The following is an 18,866-nucleotide window of genomic DNA, read 5'->3' as shown; positions in this document are numbered from 1 at the left end:
GTATACAATCGAAAATAGCGCATGCACACACATACCTGTCCTCGGTTGATAAACCCATGCCGACGAGCGACACTGTCTGCCTCCTGATGACCACCGTGTATCTCGACAGCAATTCGATTGGTGTAAATGGGCGACTTGGAGAGCTCGGTCCGATCCACAAGGCAGATAAGCACGGCACAAGCCAGCCACACACACCGCACACCTGTCCTGAGTCGAAACACGGCCGTCCTGTGCAGGGCCATCGCCGCAGGTCTTGCCTCGAAGGATGCTCGGACGTGTTCCTCGTCTCCGTGGCGACGGCACTCAAGCGGGCTCACGTTATCGGGCAATTTTTGCGCCCTCGCTGCTCGCACCTCTCAGCCTGTTGTCAATTTTGCTCCGGCTGTGCCGAGACATGAATCCATCCCGAGTAAATCATTCTGAGTCTAGTACGCTAGCCCGCTATCGCCGTTCATCGGCACAGCCCAGACAAGAAAGTCTCCTCACGTTTGAAGCAGCATCGACGAAATTTTCTAGTTTTTCGATACTTTTTTTTTTTTTTTTTTTATGTCAAACCAGCGCGCGATCGCGGCGACGCGGCTCGGAAACTAGCGCAACTACGCGCACGGCCGAAAACAAATGCGCGCGTGGCGCTCGCCGAATTAGACGTGCGCTAGTTTTGAGGAGTTTGATACGACTCGATGCGAGTTAAGTGGTGGAATGCTCGCGTTATATAAACCCGACGCGTGACTTACGTAGCCTTTTGGTCTGACATCGCAAGGTAGCTGGCTCTAGTTCGCATCACTCCACCGTGCTTCACTCCGGGGCATCCGTGATCCCATCTCGTGACCGGGTGGGCACGCAGAAGCAATTATCGCGACAGATTTACGACTCTGCCCCCGCTGCGTAAAACATATCACTCTCCTCGTTAATCTTACTTCAGCCACTCGGGTTTCCGGATAATCTTGGATGCGGTGACGGTCCGAGGTAGGCGAGCTGTAAACGAGATGCTGAAAGGCAAATTTACATGTGATGACTAACAGTGTACTCCTCCGATTTTATTACGTTGTAGGATACGAATGCACACAAATGTACGCCGCATATATCACACCTAGGCCTGCTCTCTTGGCGTGCACCTCGTCTCCAACACTTTTACTCAAGTTGAACAGATGCGCGGCCAAGGGCCACTATGCATGCAGTCATTGCGAAGAGTGGCATGCCGGATAATTGCTTCGCGCAGCTCGAGATGCAGCTCTCGGCAGGTGTTCTCCTGCACTGGCTGACGGCCCTCCTACTCACCTTGTACATGCATAAAGGTCAAGAGAGAAAGAGGTCGGGCTCGTCTGCTGCTGGGCGTCGCGAGCAAGCGCTCTCTAGTTTCGGTTTCCGCCTACCGCCTTTTCGCAGTTCTGTCATTAGGCGCACCACAACTGTCGTCGAGCGGGACGCGCGGATCATTCCCAGCCCACGTCTCTTGTACGGTTCTCCGTGCTTAGCCTCTTTTTTCTTGCGACGGCGGCGAACAAAAAAGGCTTCATTTCGAAGCACTTCAAGAATGCTCCACACGCCGCATAAACAACATTCCTTCCCGGCACGGAAGAAACCAGATCCGTGTACGCTACAGCGCACATGACGCGCGCGTGTTCCAGGTCTGCAGAAAACGTCGTTCAATACGCCGGCAGCTCGCCTGATTGAGAGATGTGGATGCGTTGGAACGCTGGTGTACCTCTAGCTTAGCCGTCAAATTTAACTAAAGGTTAGACAAAGGCCCTAGACGCAATGCGAGTTGGTTGTTTTAACGACGCCGTTACAGTGTTGTGCAGAGTAACGCGTTTTTTGTTGTTGTTTTTTTCGGACCTGTGCAGAGAGTTATATAAGAATGGAAGGAAGCCAAGCATAGCTGACGGCGTGCAAGCTTTACTTGGGATCTGTACTGTTTACACGTTTGCGGATCACAGGAGTAAACGAAGTACTGAAACGTGCCAAAATGTGCCGAGGCATAGAGACGGGGTAAAAAAATAAAGAAGAAGAATGCGGGAGAGAACGATGCCCAAAGACAGTGGCGAGGCTAGCTCGGCTCAAACTCGGCCAAATAACAATGCCTCGGGTTCACCGAGTGTAGGTGTAAAAACGTTTTTATTCAATTAGAATGGATTGAGGTTCTTGTTCTTGAAGTCTCTTAGGCACCAAAACAAAAGGTCGGACGTGGGCATCGCGGACCATTTCCACCACAGCCAGCCTGGACGAAACCAAAACAAGAACGAAAATATAAATTTTGGCAACCACGAGGTAGTAAGGTAAGCGAACACTTATCCGGATAGAAGGCAGAAATGGTCACATAATTAGATGTCATCTAAAAAAATTAAAGAGCACTGCAGAATCTGCATTGGAGTAATGCGAAAGCGCGGATGCTGCAGTTGGTTGCTTCTAGTTGCTTAACTCACTTCTTGTTTACCCATTTTAGTCTTTGGTGTACTTTCAAATTGCGCGCCAATTCCTTCCTATGCCCTTTTCGGCTCCAATTCCGGTTGCGTGACGTCACATCCCTGACGTCTTCACTACGGCAGCCCTTTCTCTCCGCTTTCACCCCCACCTTTCTCCCTTCCCTTACGGCGCGGTTCAGGTGCCCACAGAACAAGTGTGAAGATACGGCGTCTTTCCTTTCATGTGAACCAGTTATTCTAATTAATTACCTAATTAACTTATTGGCCTAATTTTTTGGACACAACTTACGCCATCCTCTACCGATTAACACCGCTATTTAACCTCTACCATTTCTCAATTACTCACAACTGCTGCGGACACGATTTTGCGGACACGGTCTGCAAACGCGGTGTGTGGACACGGTGTACAGACATGTTCTGCGGACAGAAATCTGTGAACATAGCGAAGTAATGCTTTCGCATTAATAACACGAACAGTAAACTACTTACTACACTTTTCTCAAAGCCTTACTATGGGCCATTTATATATCCCTCGTGGATTGGGAATTTTAAGCGTTTTTTATCAATGCGATAGCATTGATAAAAGCATTGATTGATTCCGCCTTTTGCCGGAAGTGCCAGCAAAATGCGCCGTGTCCCTTTGTGACGTCATTGTGACGTCATCGCTCAATGATCGGATGAGTTGTAAGTCATGGTTACAGAAGTGCTATATCACCGAGTCATTAGAGTTGTGACATGAAATTTGTGCCCAGTGATGTAATTCATGAGTCATGAGTGATGGTCATGCGACAAAAAGTGCTGAGTGATGTCATGAAGGTAGCAGGTGTAGAAAGGCGTCGACAAGAAGCCACCAACGTCGGGCCAACACTAATGCTTTCGCTTTCTCCCAATGCAGTTTCTGCAACGATCTCTATATTTTTTTTTTTTTTAAAGAACACTGTTTTCTTGTAGCACATACACCCAAAAGAGGGCCTCCGAGATTCGAAGCACATTGACTTTACCCCTCTGGAGCGCGGCCAATACCGGTCGCTAGCAGCCGAAGCTGGAATGTACGAAGTGAAATGGAATGACGACGACAAACGCAATGCCAAAGTGTCTCACCGTCGCACTTGTAGGGCTCCATGTTCCGTGGCTCGGAGCCCCGCGTCTCGTCCACGTATCCGCGCATGAAGACGGTCATGTAGTGGTAGTCGTGCTCGGCCTCGATGGTGTCCACAATGGAGCACAGCGACACGTTGTGCACATGCAGGCCCGTCTCCTCCAGCACCTCGCGGTACGCCGCTTGCTCCCAGCTCTCGCTGCACATGCGCAGTTTATCAATTGCCTTTTTTTAATGCATAACGACTAAGCAATCGTCATATATTGGCACGAACTGTGAGAAGCAATACCAAAAGCGCCTCAACAAACATGCCGCGGGGAGTCATGTGGAGGCAGGATGAGAATATAAGGAAAAACGAGGGGATATCGTCAAAAGTGAATTTAACGGTTAAAGCGAAGTGCTTGGCCATCAAAATTAGAAAACCGCATTTTCTTAGTTTTCCTTGGTTTTTTATTAAGGGAGGGAGGGAGGGAGGGAGGGAGGGGGAGGAGGAGGAGGAGGAGGAGGAGGAGGAGGAGGAGGAGGAGAAGGGTGAGGGGTGTTGTCTGGGCTCCCTGTAAGATCCCGGCTCGAGCGGCATAGCGAACTTCGCCTGCACATCGAGCAACGGCAGCGCACGCGGTTCTACTGAAGAGAAAGTGGACCCGTATATTTTCGTACCCAAAAACCTGCCATCCTACGCGCACAGCAGAGGTCAGCAGAAAAGTTACCGCGATACCTTTCAGAGGAGCACGTACGTTTCGGTTGCTTCGCGATACATGGCATCGTTAAAATAAGATTCGCACGTTTCTGGACGAATACAAATATTGCTGGCAGATGGGTCATGAATGCACACTCATTGAAGGACTGGATTATCCAGGGTTCAAAGCTTGGACCGGGCCCTCCGTTCTCAGTGGCCCCGAGGGCTCGAAAAAAAAAATGGCGGATTTCGAGGTTTGGTCCGAAAAATAGTCAAATCGTCCTCTTCCTGATTTCTCATGTTTAAAAATAAAGCTTATGCATTGCAATTGCTAATGCCTCAAAAGCTGTTCGTCGCATCGTACGCTTAATCCCAAAGCCAGTCTCATATTAAGCCGGGCAAAAACGAAACTTAGTACTCGCCTATATAGATGAAGAAAAAAAATAAGAAAGAAACATCCAAACGGTTTTAGGTAGTTCTAACTGGATGCAGCTGTTCCCTGCTGGCACTCAACTGATATCTGGTTCTAGATGCCTACCAAGTGGAAGTTAGCGGGTCCCATTTGGCGGACAAGGGGAATCAACGGGTTCTAGCTGGCTCAACGAAAAACGTAGCGTTTTGACAGGACTAGGAAGACAGAGCTGGCTTTCAATTGGGAGTCAGCTCGTAACAGCTGGTAAACCAACCGACCTCTGTCATTAGCGCTTTTGAGGTCAGTTGTGTGTTTTATTAATCTAAGCGTAAGCAGTCAAAAGGTGTGACAAAAGCAATACTAAATTACTAGTTAGAGATTATCAGTGCTCATAGCTGACAACCGCCTCAGTATAAGCTATCGCTGCTGTGAGTGGAGACGCGATATTCTTAGGCGGGTCAACGCTGAAGATCTCATCTAGAAACTCTCCCAGAAAAAGGCTCGAAAACTCTCGTAGAAACGTAAATACCTTTAATCACTTGCTTAATATTCGAATGAAACCAGCCGACATGTTAAACGAATACACGCCTCATTTAAATGCTGGATCCTGCGAAATATTTAAACTTATATTTTCTGCACTGTGTAAACATGCAATGTTTCTAAACAAAAAAAAAATATATTGAGGACGCTTAAGCTTAGCCTTGTTGACGCGATAGCACGGCTTAAGTCTTAAGTTCACCTCCTTTTAAAAGAAGGTGCATGTACGCGAAATGAGGACCTGCATGGGGAGCCCGTAAATATATAGGAGCCATTAACGCTGTCCCATAATACACTTAAAGGCGAAGCTTAAGTGTCCACCCAAATTTCAGTGCCCAATCTATTTTTTCCACCACCGTCTATGGCGGCGGCGGCTTCTCGGTGGAAAGAGCTCCATAGCTACCTCGTAAAATGCATATTCTGCACATTGAAAGCAGAAATGGTATGTGATACCATAGCCTCCTTTATACTCTGATACATGTAAAGTGCTGCCTTCTGTTTTAAAAGTGGCAATCTTGCGCAAAATGTAAATATACTGTCTTTCTAAATGTGGCTAATCTGTGTAAATATATATATATATATCACCGATTATTCGAGGTTAAAACTTCTGTCAGTTCAGTAACGATGTCGTTTTCTAAGGGCACCACCATTTAGAAAAGATTTAGCTTCCCGCATTATGACAGCGTTTCTGTAGAATATCGCAGTTTAATTCTGTAGAAATACCGACTCAGACGAGCTTCCATTCGTCTTGTTGGATGAATTCACAAAAAATAATAGCATATTTACGGTAAGAATTTGCAAACAGCCTATGACCAAGACCCATCTCTATTCGCTCACACGCAGCCAATCGTCAATGTGCTATCGAATAAGAAAAAAAAAAAAAAAAAAAAAACCACTCTACAAATTTACTTTTCACAAATGCGCGTTGTGTTTTTGAGAAACGATGTGTGTCCTGTCATTTCCTAGTCTAGCTTAGTCTAGCTGCCAGTCTGTCCCTGTGCTCGGCGGGGAAGTATATGATCAGGAGATATTCATAAACAGTCCGCAGATCATTCGACTAAACATGACGCGTGTTCTCTGCAGGAAATTCTAAAACGCGTAGAGTCTCAAACATCACAACAAGGGGCGGAGCAGGGTAGTGAGGGGTTATAAAGACCTTGTCAGATGTTTTGTTTCTTTTTTTTTTTTAACAGGGCCCTCGTCACTGTTAACCCGGCCCTGACCCCTTGGGCAATTCGCACAGACGCCCAGTGCCTTACAATTAAATGATTCACAGTAACTACTGAAGTGCGATGCCTTCCAGACCAGTCCGTTGGGAACAAATGCGAAGTTTAGGAAAAATGCCCATTTGCATGACGCTGCGAAAGAAGGCATAATTATTCGTTACTGCCTGTAAAATGATAAACTTAGTGCAAATATTGATCGAATCACTTAGAATCAGTTTATTTGAAAGTTGCAAAACGCGTGTTTCATGCAAACAAATGTCTCCAGCTTGCGCCTTTTGCTTACCCTCAAGCTCTGACCACGTGTGCCGTTCTACCGCGGTGGCGGTGGTGGTATGGCAGTTCTGAAACGGAGCTCAACATCTCGAAGGCGCAGGCGATTGTGCGAGACTCCGGATTAATTCCGACCAACTGGAATTCTGGACTTATCGCTATAAAGCCGAGGATATCAGCATTTTCTGAAGTCAACATACGGGCGTTTCGCATTGCGCATCCATCGAAACGCGGCCGCTGCGGGCGCCTGACCTGGACGCAATCCAGCGACCAAACGCTCGCACTTAGCCGCCGCGACAGGTGATACCTCTGTGGTGGTGTCAACGTTTCCGGGTTGGAAACACGCCATCCAATATAATTCTTTGGTCGAAAAAGAAAAATTACAAAATCGCTGCACGACCGATCGGGGAAAGTCAATTGCGCAACAAAAGCATTTTTCCAGCGAAATTCGAATTATCCGTGTCCTGCTACTATATACGCCATGACTGCCTTTGGTTCCGAACCGGTTGCCCAGCAAGGTGGCATTTGCTATACCGTTCTGCTGCGGAACGAGACGTGCGGACGGACGATGACGCTACGCGGGGGAACTACGAGTACGTTACTGTGAAAGCAATTCAAGAACCAGGAACAAAAGGTTTCGCCAGCGAGCCTTGTTTGAATAGCTGAGAAATCGAAAGTGCTCAACTCATACACTTGAAAAAAAAAAAAAAAAATGAGTGGAGCGAGGAAAGAAAATCAAGAGCCACTCCTCTGGACGACCGCTGAAGTTGGTCGCGAAGGTGAGCTGAGGCGCTGTCGGCTCAGCAGCGTCAGCGTGCACGCAAAGTCGATGCGTTGTCTTATCAGATAACGCGCTCGCTTGTACAGCGATCGACGTATCTCTCTGCCGACTGAGGCTATACACGCGATTGCGGCGTCAGGTTCCGCATCAACACGGCTCTCTCAAGTTACAGCGATATCTTCCGAGTTGCCACGCACTGTTGGCGACCTTTGTGCGTGGACATTAGGTCAGTGGCTTTTACGCGGTTCCGACACCACGGACAGGGGAATATGTAGTCGTTGTAAGGGCGATCACTTCCTTGTCGCCCAAGCCCGACCGATAAATATCCGCCAATGTGACGGTCACTTACACAAATGTGACGCTGGCCAGCCGACGTCAGCAGTTCGACAACCTGGGGTTCTTTAAAGTGCACCGATATCGTACAGCACGCGGGGGCCTTTTTAAAGGCTATAGCTGTCAATAAAATGACATCATCGCCCGATACCGAAACTAACGTCACCAGAAAAATAAAAATCCGGTCTCCACCGGGAATCGAGCCTCCACCCCTCGGATCCACAGCCGAGCGCTTTAACCAACTGCGCCACGCCCGGGATTGTGAAGCACATAATTCTCCTCGTCTACAGTAAGGATTATAGTAGCGATGACATTAGCAATGATAATGACGGTGAATTTATTTGATAATAATAATGAGAGCAAACGTGATGTTCCGTATGCACCAGCAACGCTTAGGGTTTCGCGTTTCTGCAGTGTCGATTCCACAGTGCTCCCGGAATTATTATTTGGCCTCTAGCGGAATGCAGCCCCCGCAGTTGGGTTTCAATCCCCCACGGTCGACCTCGAGCTCTGAAGCAAAGCGCCGAATCTTCACTTAATTACGGCGATGGGTGCGGTCTTCTATAAGTTCATTCTCCGCTGCAGTAGAGCACTGTAACTTAGTTTTCTTCTGCACCACCTAAATCCACCCTAAAAAGCGTCCAAATACACTTAAAGATTAACTAAAAGTTGAAGGAAATCATTATCCTTCATGCGAACCATCCTCTCCAGCCGTTGCCGTGGCCTTCGGGCAAATTGCTGACCGGATGCCCGTCGTGCATACGCCAACTGCATTTCATCCAATGCAAACGGGAAAAAGACTCGTCGCGCACGTATTTTGCTTCGTTATTAATGGCCGTCCTCAACCGCCCTTGAGCTTGCATTACACAGTGAGTGCGCTTCTTGAAGGGGTTCATTTGTGAAAGAAAGTGTTCGCTCCGAAAGTTGCATCCGCGTGCTGTAGGGAAGCGCTTTTCATTTACTACCAGGGCGTGTTCGCATACACCTGCTTTCCGAAAAGTAACCGGGCAAAGGTTTCGATTCTGGGCCTATATATGTTATAGCCGAGACCTTACGGCATCCCTAAAAACAAAGATGCCTCTAAAAGTGAGGGCCCTCTTACACTTCCCTACCAGTCTTCTGTTTTTGAACGTGCACTGAGCCCCGCCGGAGTGGTGCAGTGGTAAGACGCCCGACTACTGTGCCGGAGTACCCGGGTTCGAACCCGACCTCGGCAGCTGCGTTTCGATGGAGGCGAAACGAAGAGGCGTCCGTGTGCTGTGCGATGTCAGCGCACGTTAGAGATCCCCAGGTGATCGAAATTACTCCGTAGCCCTCCACTATGGCTCCTCTTTCTCTCTTTCCACTTTCACTCCCGCCTTCCTCCCTTCCCTTATGGCGCGGTTGCGGTGTCCACAGAAAACAAGTGAGACAGTTACCGCGCCTTTCCCTTCCTATAAACGAATCATTTAAAAAAAATCATTACCGTGCTCTGACATTGCAGAGTGCAACGGTGCCTTGCTTTTCGGCTCCATCGAAACGCGCGCCAGGAGTAAATACCGAGCCGCCCGGCTCAGTGCTCACTGGTCAGTAACGATTACTAATCGCCTCTTTTACGGACGTTTGTCCACGCAGCAAAAGGCACATTTGTCGGTGAGAAAACTGATTTAAAATTGTTTCCCGCCACTTAACTCGAATTTCGTGACAATAACGGAAATGACTCCGGGATCATCAGTGAACACTGGCGCAGCGTATAGCCTTAGAAATCCGCAATGTTTTCTCGCTGCAATGAGTCACTGGCGGTGCATGACGGCACCGGCGCTTCATTTAATTCTTCAGTGATGCCATATATCGGAAAAATTCGATCCGGAGTAAATCCTGGGGCAATAAAATTTGCACTTTGGAGCGCTCTGGAGAAGGGGAACGCCGATTTAAGAGCAGTCTGGAGCACCGCAACTTCTAATCTAGAGCGATAAAACACTGATTTCGAAGCGCTGAGGAGCGTGAGGCTTTCCAAATCTCCCAGGTTGGCAAGCAATGCTGGAAAAGTTAGGGCGTGATACAGGATTGCGTTTGTCATTATCGCCACAGGATCGCACGCGGGACGACTTCCGTTCCACGTTTTATGCTCCCAACAATTCAAACTTCAAGGAACCGATTATTTTTGTCTGAATTAAGTTCTGAATATCACATGCGCAACATAACCCTATTCACGATTAAATGCACTTCGCTTATCTGCGCGTACGAATAGTGCTTTGCAACCTCTTCTTTTTCTATACAAACAAGCACAGCATAAAATAAGTGTGGAAATTTGTACTGATACGTTTACTAGACCTCTCCAATGGATATGAGACTAAACAATGTTACTAGTACAGCACAGACTTCAAAATAGAGTGAAACCACTGTGACCTCATTGGATTGGGGAAAGAAAATAAAAATAATCTGAAGGTTGAATCATTGATTAGATAAAGACTAACTTACTTGAACAATGAAAAAAAAAATGTTTCGCAATTTAGCAAGTTTAATTGATCAAAAAATACTCAACAGTCATTTGCTGTTGAGAAAAAACTGCGCAAAATGTATTTTTTTTTTTTTCGCAATTTCATCACGCTGCACTGCTCGTCGACCACTGGGAGTACTAAAGATATGGCCTCATTCGTAGTTGCGGCGTGGTAGCGGTGGAGCCCCCTTACAAGCCATAGCGTCCAAACTTTTTGGCGCCAGGAAGAACTACGCGGACGGAAGGAAGGGCAAAGCACGTCTTCGCTCGGACGGGGAAATGCCTTCAGCCCGCGAAGCCAGTGTAGATGTGGCGGTGCTGGAGACAGCAGTGACTTTCCTGGTGCAGGCAAAAAGCCAGGGCCGCGTTTGCATTGGATGTCCGGCGCTTGCTGTGTTGTCGAGCATAATTCCTGGTGCTCCGGCAAGCTGTGGTGCGGTTGGTTGCGTACAAGAAAACGGTACCTGCTTTTACATATGTTTCTTGCGGTTGGATTGAGATGAAAGCGAAGGGAAGAGGCGTGGAGCGCGACATGTAGACCCTTCGGCGCGATGGATCGCGAAGCTGTTGGCATGCTTTGCACTTCTGCATTGGAACTTGAGCAGTTCGTTTGCGGTTCTTGATCTTCGTGGCTGCTCTTCGACGAATAGCGCAAGAACAAACGCCTCTCCCGTGCACGTTTTGTTGTACTCTCAGCGATATTTCGTGTGCGTGTGATCTTCAGTCAAACGCATTAAAACCGCGCCGCAAGATCCCACTCACCTGCACTACTGCCCGAGCTCTAGTCGTACAGAAAGGGACACAAAAGCTGCTGCTAATTACCTTGAGCGATCACGCCGAGTAGCTTAGCGCGATGTCAATTGCTGAAACAGCACCGGGCTTGAGAAGTAGCACGCTTTTCTTTATTTTCACTTTCGTAGGTTCCAACAAGTGACCCTTTTATCGTCTGTCATAGAAAAGCGAGTAAACGCTACTAGGATTTATCGAGAGAGTCACGGAGTGTTATTTCGCAGATTATCTGAATTTTCTTAATGAAAATCGTTCAGAACCTGGCGAACCCAAGTACTGTATAGGTATATAGTATACGTCCCAATGTCCCAATGTGAAATCGGCTATGCGGGATGAAAATAAGCAGTATAAGATGATGCGCATTTTAATCAAAATTTCAAAGCACATAAAAAAAAAAAAGGCTCAGCACAGTGAGCTTATTTTCGCCATGGAAAACGTTTGCATGATCGCTTTTGCAGCTCTCCAATAATTAAATGCCACAGAGGAAAACAAAATCACTATTACGGACATGTAAGCAATTACCTTTAATATTTCTAAATCTCATCAAGTAGAATGGAACAAGTCAAGTTCGGAGCGAAATCGCGGCGAAGATACAAATAACAAACACATGAAGTTCTTCTTATTCAAAGAAATAGTATGGCTAAATTGTGGTTAGTTCTCTATAGAATGAAGGTGCTTGGAGAAGCAGAAATTAGCCCATAAAAATATACTTGTAATATGAAAACGACGCTTCGTAATTCATGACGCCACCTCCTTGCGTGCGCTAGCAGTCGGCCCGGAAGTTTACGAGTGTGGGTGATTCATACATATACCTTGCAGTTTCTCATTTTCATTCATTTTAATTAGTCACGTTACAGTCACCCACCGTAGCCGCGCTGTTACTGCCACGGAGAAGGGAGCTGGTGCAGCGCGCTGCCAGGTAATTGCATCTGGGAAATAGACTCAAAAATTGCACAACTACTCTCTAGGCATAAACAAACATTTTTCAGCATGAGAGACTGACACGCTTCGAAATATACGCACGCACGTGTTGGTCTCGAAGGCAGCGTCGTTCGGTGCAGTGTAGGCACGCCGCGTTTTTTACTATACCCCCATGTCGCTGCCGATCGCAGCGCCACCTTCGTTTGCAAATGTGACGGTTGTCTATGAAAGACAATCATCGCCCTAACGAAAGCACAAGATGGTGCGCAACTGGACCCGATAGCCCCAACCACGGCAGGCTCCGTGCACACAGTAACGTTGGAGCACATGGGGTGCCTCGATGCCAACGCCGCCGTACGCATATAAAGCGTCACCTTTGAGACGAGGTGATGGCCGTTTCCACCATACTCGGCGTTTCTTTTTTTCGTATAACTTGAATGCTGTTATAAATCCCTCAACTCTAATTATTTTAGTTGTTAAATTTTTATTTATACACTTAAGTCACCTTTCTGCATTTCAGCCAACACTTCTGGTTTGGATTGGTTTATGGGCTTTATACGCCCCAAAGCGACTCGGGCTATGGGAGCCGCCGTAGTGGACGGCTCCGGAAATTTCGACCACCTAGGGTTCTTTAACGTGCGCTGACATCGCACAGCACACGGGCGCCTAGATTTTCGCATCCATCGAAAATAGGCCGCCAAGGCCGAGATTCGATCCCGCACCCCTGGGCACAGTAGTCGGGCGCCCCAACTATACTGCGCCACCCCGGCGGGATATTCGAATCGCTTGATTCATTCACCCAACCACTGGTGTCTCCAAATCACAAGGCCCCCGGGAAAGTGACTGCGCCTGCATCGAGATCCGGATGGATACTATCGCATTCGAGCCTAAGATGTTCAGTTCTTTTATGGAATTACCGCACATAGCGCATGTGCCATCGTCTTGGTTAAATTTCTGTTTCTAGCTGCGTGTTCTAAGGCCCCCAGATCTAGCTTAAAAAGTAGAACACTGCCTACTAAGTTATCAAAGACGTGCAGAGCGAAGTACGCGCCACCAGTGGCCGCTTCTGCGTATCTAGTAGCATTGCGTACCACATCAAAAGGGCACAGAACAAGGGCTCAGTGGGAGGCTCAGTTCACGAGCCAAGCCACCGTTTCGACAAGTGGACTTGTCTACGAAAACAGCGTCGTTCAGTGCTCTTTCATACCGCGTAGCCATCTTCTTTATCTCGTTTTATCATGACGCACCATAGAAATACATGTGCAGAAAAGTTATAAAAGCGCTGTTCATATTACGATATTGCAGGTGCGCGCTGTGAGCAGCGCACCTGCAATATCGTCTGTTCGTGGAAGAAAAAAAGCCCAGTACGCCCCAGAACAGGTTGCGAAAGTATGAAACGTCATTTCAAAGTAGACGTATTTTAAAAACAACGATATACATGCGCGTGGGCCGGCACAGAACAGGAGTGTGACCATCGCAAAATATATATATATATATATATATATATATATATATATATATATATATATATATATATATATATATATATATACACACACAAGATCGGACCCCGGTCGAGGCGTCGAAATAAATCAACCGTTATGTTTTTAAACTCTTGGCAATTCTTTCTACATTTATTAATCAGTTGTCATCAACTATTTCTGACAAAGACGAAACGCAATCAGAAGCTACCTTTATTACCTTTATGAAACGGCATGGTATAGGTGTTTGGGGAAGACACACTTATCTTTAAGAGGCGCTCTACAAGGTGGTGTTTCACCCAATAGCACAGGTGTACCTTGCAGCTCCGATCTACTGTCATGTGCGCAAAGCCGTCGAAACTATAGACAGCCTGAAGTGCATTACGTGTAAAAGCAGTACTTAAACGGCATGACAAGCGAGTAAAAACAAAACTGACCAATCCGCTCGACAGCCGTCAGGAGCAAGTTCTAGTCATAACCTTTCTGCGCAATTTTCGTAACATGTACGTTTATTGCTGCCATAAGACCATTTTAAACAGCTGCCTTCTTGTTATATGCGCTCTTTGGAATCAACAAGTCGGTATAATGCCCCGTGTCATTTGTCTTAGGCCTGTTGTGGCAGCAGGCGAACTTGACTCCGATCTTAAGTCACAAGTTTCCTCATTTCGTGGACGCGGCTGGACTCAAATAGCTGGACGCCTTGAGCCAAGTTTCCGCCTCGACAGAAGCTTGTCAGGCCGCTGAGCCCAAACATCGCTGCGTTTAGAAACACAAGAGGCTGTCGCAAACGGAGGAAGCGGCCGAGGTATCGTCTGAAATGGTGCGCAGTTTCTCTCTCTCTCTCTCTCTCTCTCTCACACACACACACACACACACCGCCGTCTTAAAAACATAGCTTCGAAATGGCGTTGCATACTTTTATCGCACAGTGTTCTTCAAAGCCCAAGACAACTATGAACGAACGGCTGCCTGTACACAATGAAACGAGAAAAACTGTTCAGAAAATTTGTCTGCTTGCGTATCTCTATGGGGTCTGATTCCGGCCGCCGGGTGATGGTGAAAACTCTTACTGGTGAAAGATAGTTCCGGAGCCGCGCTACATGGGCGGTGTACTAGTCGGCGCACCGCATGGCGAGGCCCCGTATCTCAAGCCCGTTTCACCACAGCTCGTTGAGACTCCAGCGAGGAACAGCTGAGGAGGGCAGACTCCTCGGGACTTGAACGCACACATATCGCGATGTTTTAAATATACATCGAATTTGAAATGGGGTTTCATATTTGTGCAATGTGCTCTAGAGTGCACTCGGTTCGTCTTCACGAAGGGACTAATATTATAGGTGACCTATGAAATAATAAAATGCTTTCGACTTTTCTGTGCATGCATTCCTATGTGGTACCAACCCACTAAAGACGCAAAAGTGGCCACCAGTGGCGCTGAACGCAGCGCCGACGGTGGCGGCACCCAGCGGTTTGCAAAGAGCTTATAGTAAAGATCAGAAAACGAAACTATGCAACGGCGAGTCGACTACAATCGCTTGTAGTTCCGGTCGGATGCTGACACCCTTTCGCCCTCTCTCTCCAACTGCGTGGGAACCGATTAGAGGGACCCAACTTTCAGCGCACGCAGCGCAACAAACCTAGTGTATACGACCTCGGTCGTCGCTCTTTTGAGTGCCGGGAGCGATTGAGCAAGACAAAAAGCATGAACTGAGCGAATTTAACAGAAACCATTAATTAAGCGGCTTTAAATGCATTGCATATATACTGGCCAGCAAAGACTTTGAAATCGGTTTGAATTAACCGAAAGTACGGATTAGAGTGATTTATCGTTAGTCTATGGTTTACTCGAAGTGTGCGCATACTTTGCACGAGCACTGTAGCTCGAACGTGCTAATATTTGGCGCTCCGCTTTTATTTTCAAAACGTAATTTTGATAAATCTCCGCGTTGAAACCTCTCCGTTCATTTTTTTTTTCCCCCTTCATGTTGTCCAGTTTTGTGACATTTTATGCACACGTGCTCGCAGCAACAATACTCAGTCGTCTCCATATCCTCAGAGCCGGGCCAGTCTTGATCAGGCATATGCTAGTTGTACATATTCTGCCCGCAGGAATTTCGCGCGACTCCTGCACTAAGCATCGTCAACATTCAAGTTTTAGAGCAAACGGTGGAGCGCCTCCGGTCACCCCGCTGCACAACTGAAAAGAAAGGCGAAAAGCGAACAGAGCAGCTCCATGTAGTCGCGACCATTTGGACGGCGGATCGTATAACCAGCAGTTTTTGGCGTAGGCCGAGCTGCCAGCCAGTTTTCACAAACGGACTTGGAAAAGATTTACTGCCATTTGTTTTGTCCGAAACTGACTGCACAGCGTGGAATGCTGCTCGGGCTCTCCCGATAAGGTGCCGATAACGCTGATAGACGCAGCGTATCGTACACGCAGATATCGCCATATCTGCGCATACGAATCACATCACCAAATTACCGTTTCTTCATAACTAAACGTATCTTAGTCTGACTCACGCTAGGCATAATATCTGCTAGCTGGTCGAAATCACGCCGACTAAAGTTAAATTCAAAGGCACGAAGGCCTGAAGACGACGATAGGACTCGGTGTCGATGCGGACGCCGCTCGCGTTTCTTTTTTTTTTATTTATATTTATTTAAGTGGGAGAGAAAAAACTATCCCGGCTCAGAACACGTGCCTAAATTTCGCCGAACCGATGCTGGCTTTGGTGTAAAACTACATCATGCAGCTTTGGGTTGTCGCGAGACGGTCACGTTCGTCACCAATCGAAGCTAAAAGTTCGGAAAAGCGGCAAGTTAATTACGTATCCCTAAAGCCGGCGCGCGAGCCGCCAAAGTCCAGAGCAGTGCGCTTGCAGCAGTTTGGCGCAATTTTCTCAATTTGGTTTGGCGCAAGGGTGGCTTTACTGCCTTTTTTTTTTTTTTACCTTTACTATACCTAACGCTCCGTTGTTAGTGAAAACCAAATCATTTGTCAATCGAGCGTGGTAATTTGGGAGAACGTATGTGCACCGAGAGTAAAACGGTTTCTCCGCCTTTCCTTCCATCACAGTAAGTTTGCCCTGCCAGTGACTCAGCAGAGGACTCGGGTTTGATCCGGCAGCGCTTCGATGGAGGCAAAACGGAGAGGCGTCCACGTGCAGTGCGATGTCAGTTCAGTTCAGTTCAGTTCAGTCGTTCAGTCGTGTCCGACTCTTCGTGACCCTATGGGCCATTTCACGCCACGCTTTCCGGTCTCTCACTATCTTCCTAACATCACATAACTTCATCTGCAGTGCCTCGAGGATGCCATCTAACCATCGCGTTCGCTGCCTACCCCTTCTCCGGCGACCGTCAACCTTTCCCAACATCAGTGCACGTTAAAGATTTCCGATTTATAACACAAACCTTTTTATAAGACGCACCCCTAACAAACATTTAGAGGCTTTCAACAAAATAAATTAGTATGTAAGGCGCAGAAGCCTTGTATAAGATGCACCTATATGTATTCAGGTTAAGGCAATAGGACTTGACTATGTGCTTACTCAACCATCGCGTGCTATGCACCTGAAATGCAATTTGCTAGGTGCGCGTGCGACGAATGATAGAAAAAAAAAAAAAGGGCACCGCTTATGATCGAAACAACTCTCGCTCAGTGAGAGCAGAAACACTTATTTTTATTACTCAAAGCCTTGAAAGGCGTCATCTTGGTGTGCAGTCGCCGATTTCTTGAGACAGCGCTCAGGCGTCCTCTTTGCGTTCATAATCACGGCACTGATAGTCGCTGTGTGCGATCGCTCTGACATATACGCGGCAAAGCACATGCAGGAAGGAGAAAACACACATGCAATAGCATACGATCACAACTGGAAAAGAGGGTCGGCTCGATCTGGCATGTCTTGGCATTCTGCCAGCGAAACGGATGTACAATTCTAGAGCACTATAAGACTCTAAATATTGTAATCGCAGGCGTCACTACTGTTGCCATTTCACGATAAAGTTCGCCTATGAACATTGTGCAAAAAAACAAAAAACAAAAAAACAAAAAAACACACACACATACGAAGCCCCGCTTATAGGACGCACTATCGAAAATAAGGGAGTAATTACTCATTGACATCCACCACTTCGAGTTATAGATCAATTCGCTTTCGCCCTACAATCTGTTCTGCTGACCGTCCTGATTAGCTCAGTTGGTAGAGCGACTGCCCCAGTGATCCCCGGTTCTATCCCCGGACCAGTTTCTGAGAAAGCTGTATAGATTTCCTTTGTAGCCCTATTGGCTGCTCTTGGGTGTATGTCAATAAGTAGTTACTCCCTTATTACAAATCTACTCCACCTTGGCGGATTCCCCTAAATATTTGACCAGCACTACCGAAAATTTTCAAAAAAAAAAAAAAGTGTCTTATACACCAGAAAATATGGTAATCCCTTAGGCACTCTCTCCGCTTGCGGGGATTTTCCATTCAGGCTTGACACTCACGGCACTTATTTCATTTGGACCTGACGCATGGAAGTGTCTAGACACAACTGCGCACAACCAAACGCAGCTGCCGACTGATGACGGGCCTGCAACCATGTTCAACTATGTCACGTGGTTTTGGAGCCACAAAGACAGTCAACTAGCCAGCGCTCGGACCTGTCATGTGATCTCATGGCGTCACACACTGCGTCGGCCAATCAGCAAATTTTATGACAAATGAATCCGGACACCGCAGGGTTTTAATGCGAAAACACTCCTTCAGTCACCTCTCTCCTCAAGTTTGTGTGATTCCTTCAGCCCCGGCTGCCATAGCAACTGTGACTACAGCCATTTGCCTGGTCACTGAAGCAGCAAGTAGGATGACACCATGCGCGTAACACCTATGTCGCAGTTCCCCATCATCTACTTTTTTTGCACGCCATTTTCTTATACGACATGACTAACGGACCTTTATGTGACGCACGTCAAATTCCTCTCTGATGCAATGACGTATGTATGCATGTAATGTATATGTGTGTGTATGCATGTGTGTATGCATGTGTGTATGCATGTGTGTATGCATGTGTGTATGCATGTGTGTATGCATGCATGTGTGTATGCATGCATGTGTGTATGCATGCATGTGTGTATGCATGCATGTGTGTATGCATGCATGTGTGTATGCATGCATGTATGTATGCATGCATGTGTGTATGCATGCATGTGTGTATGCATGCATGTGTGTATGCATGCATGTGTGTATGCATGCATGTATGTATGCATGCATGTATGTATGCATGCATGTATGTATGCTTGTATGCTTGTATGCATGTATGTATGTATGCATGTATGCTTGTATGCATGTATGTATATATGCATGTATGTATGTATGCATGCATGTATGCATGTATGTATGTATGCATGCATGCATGTATGTATGTATGTATGCATGTATGTATGTATGTATGTAT

The 18,866-nt window shown here is 47.0% G+C and overlaps 2 protein-coding genes across 2 annotated transcripts in view; both read right to left on the bottom strand.

Moving 5' to 3' along the window:
* Positions 1 to 522, bottom strand: part of Fur2 (furin-like protease 2) — a 65,077-nt gene extending 64,555 nt beyond the window's left edge. Inside the window, exon 1 of the mRNA XM_084595146.1 lies at positions 36 to 522. Coding sequence (XP_084451272.1) covers positions 36 to 242 — 207 coding nt within the window. The 5' untranslated portion in view covers positions 243 to 522. The remainder of the gene's footprint in view (positions 1 to 35) is intronic.
* A 1,576-nt stretch (positions 523 to 2,098) lies between these two features.
* LOC146199623 (nucleotide triphosphate diphosphatase NUDT15-like) overlaps positions 2,099 to 18,866 on the bottom strand; it is a 38,252-nt gene continuing 21,484 nt past the window's right edge. Inside the window, exons 5-6 of the mRNA XM_084595145.1 lie at positions 3,525 to 3,721; positions 2,099 to 2,218 (exon numbers count right to left, since the gene is read on the bottom strand). Coding sequence (XP_084451271.1) covers positions 2,124 to 2,218; positions 3,525 to 3,721 — 292 coding nt within the window. The 3' untranslated portion in view covers positions 2,099 to 2,123. The remainder of the gene's footprint in view (positions 2,219 to 3,524; positions 3,722 to 18,866) is intronic.

This window comes from Amblyomma maculatum, chromosome 2 (assembly GCF_055883805.1).
Source record: "Amblyomma maculatum isolate TAMU_Amacu chromosome 2, ASM5588380v1, whole genome shotgun sequence".
NCBI classification, from domain to species: domain Eukaryota; kingdom Metazoa; phylum Arthropoda; class Arachnida; order Ixodida; family Ixodidae; genus Amblyomma; species Amblyomma maculatum.
Note: the sequence above shows the minus strand (reverse complement) of the source record. Positions and strands in the feature narration are given on the sequence as shown.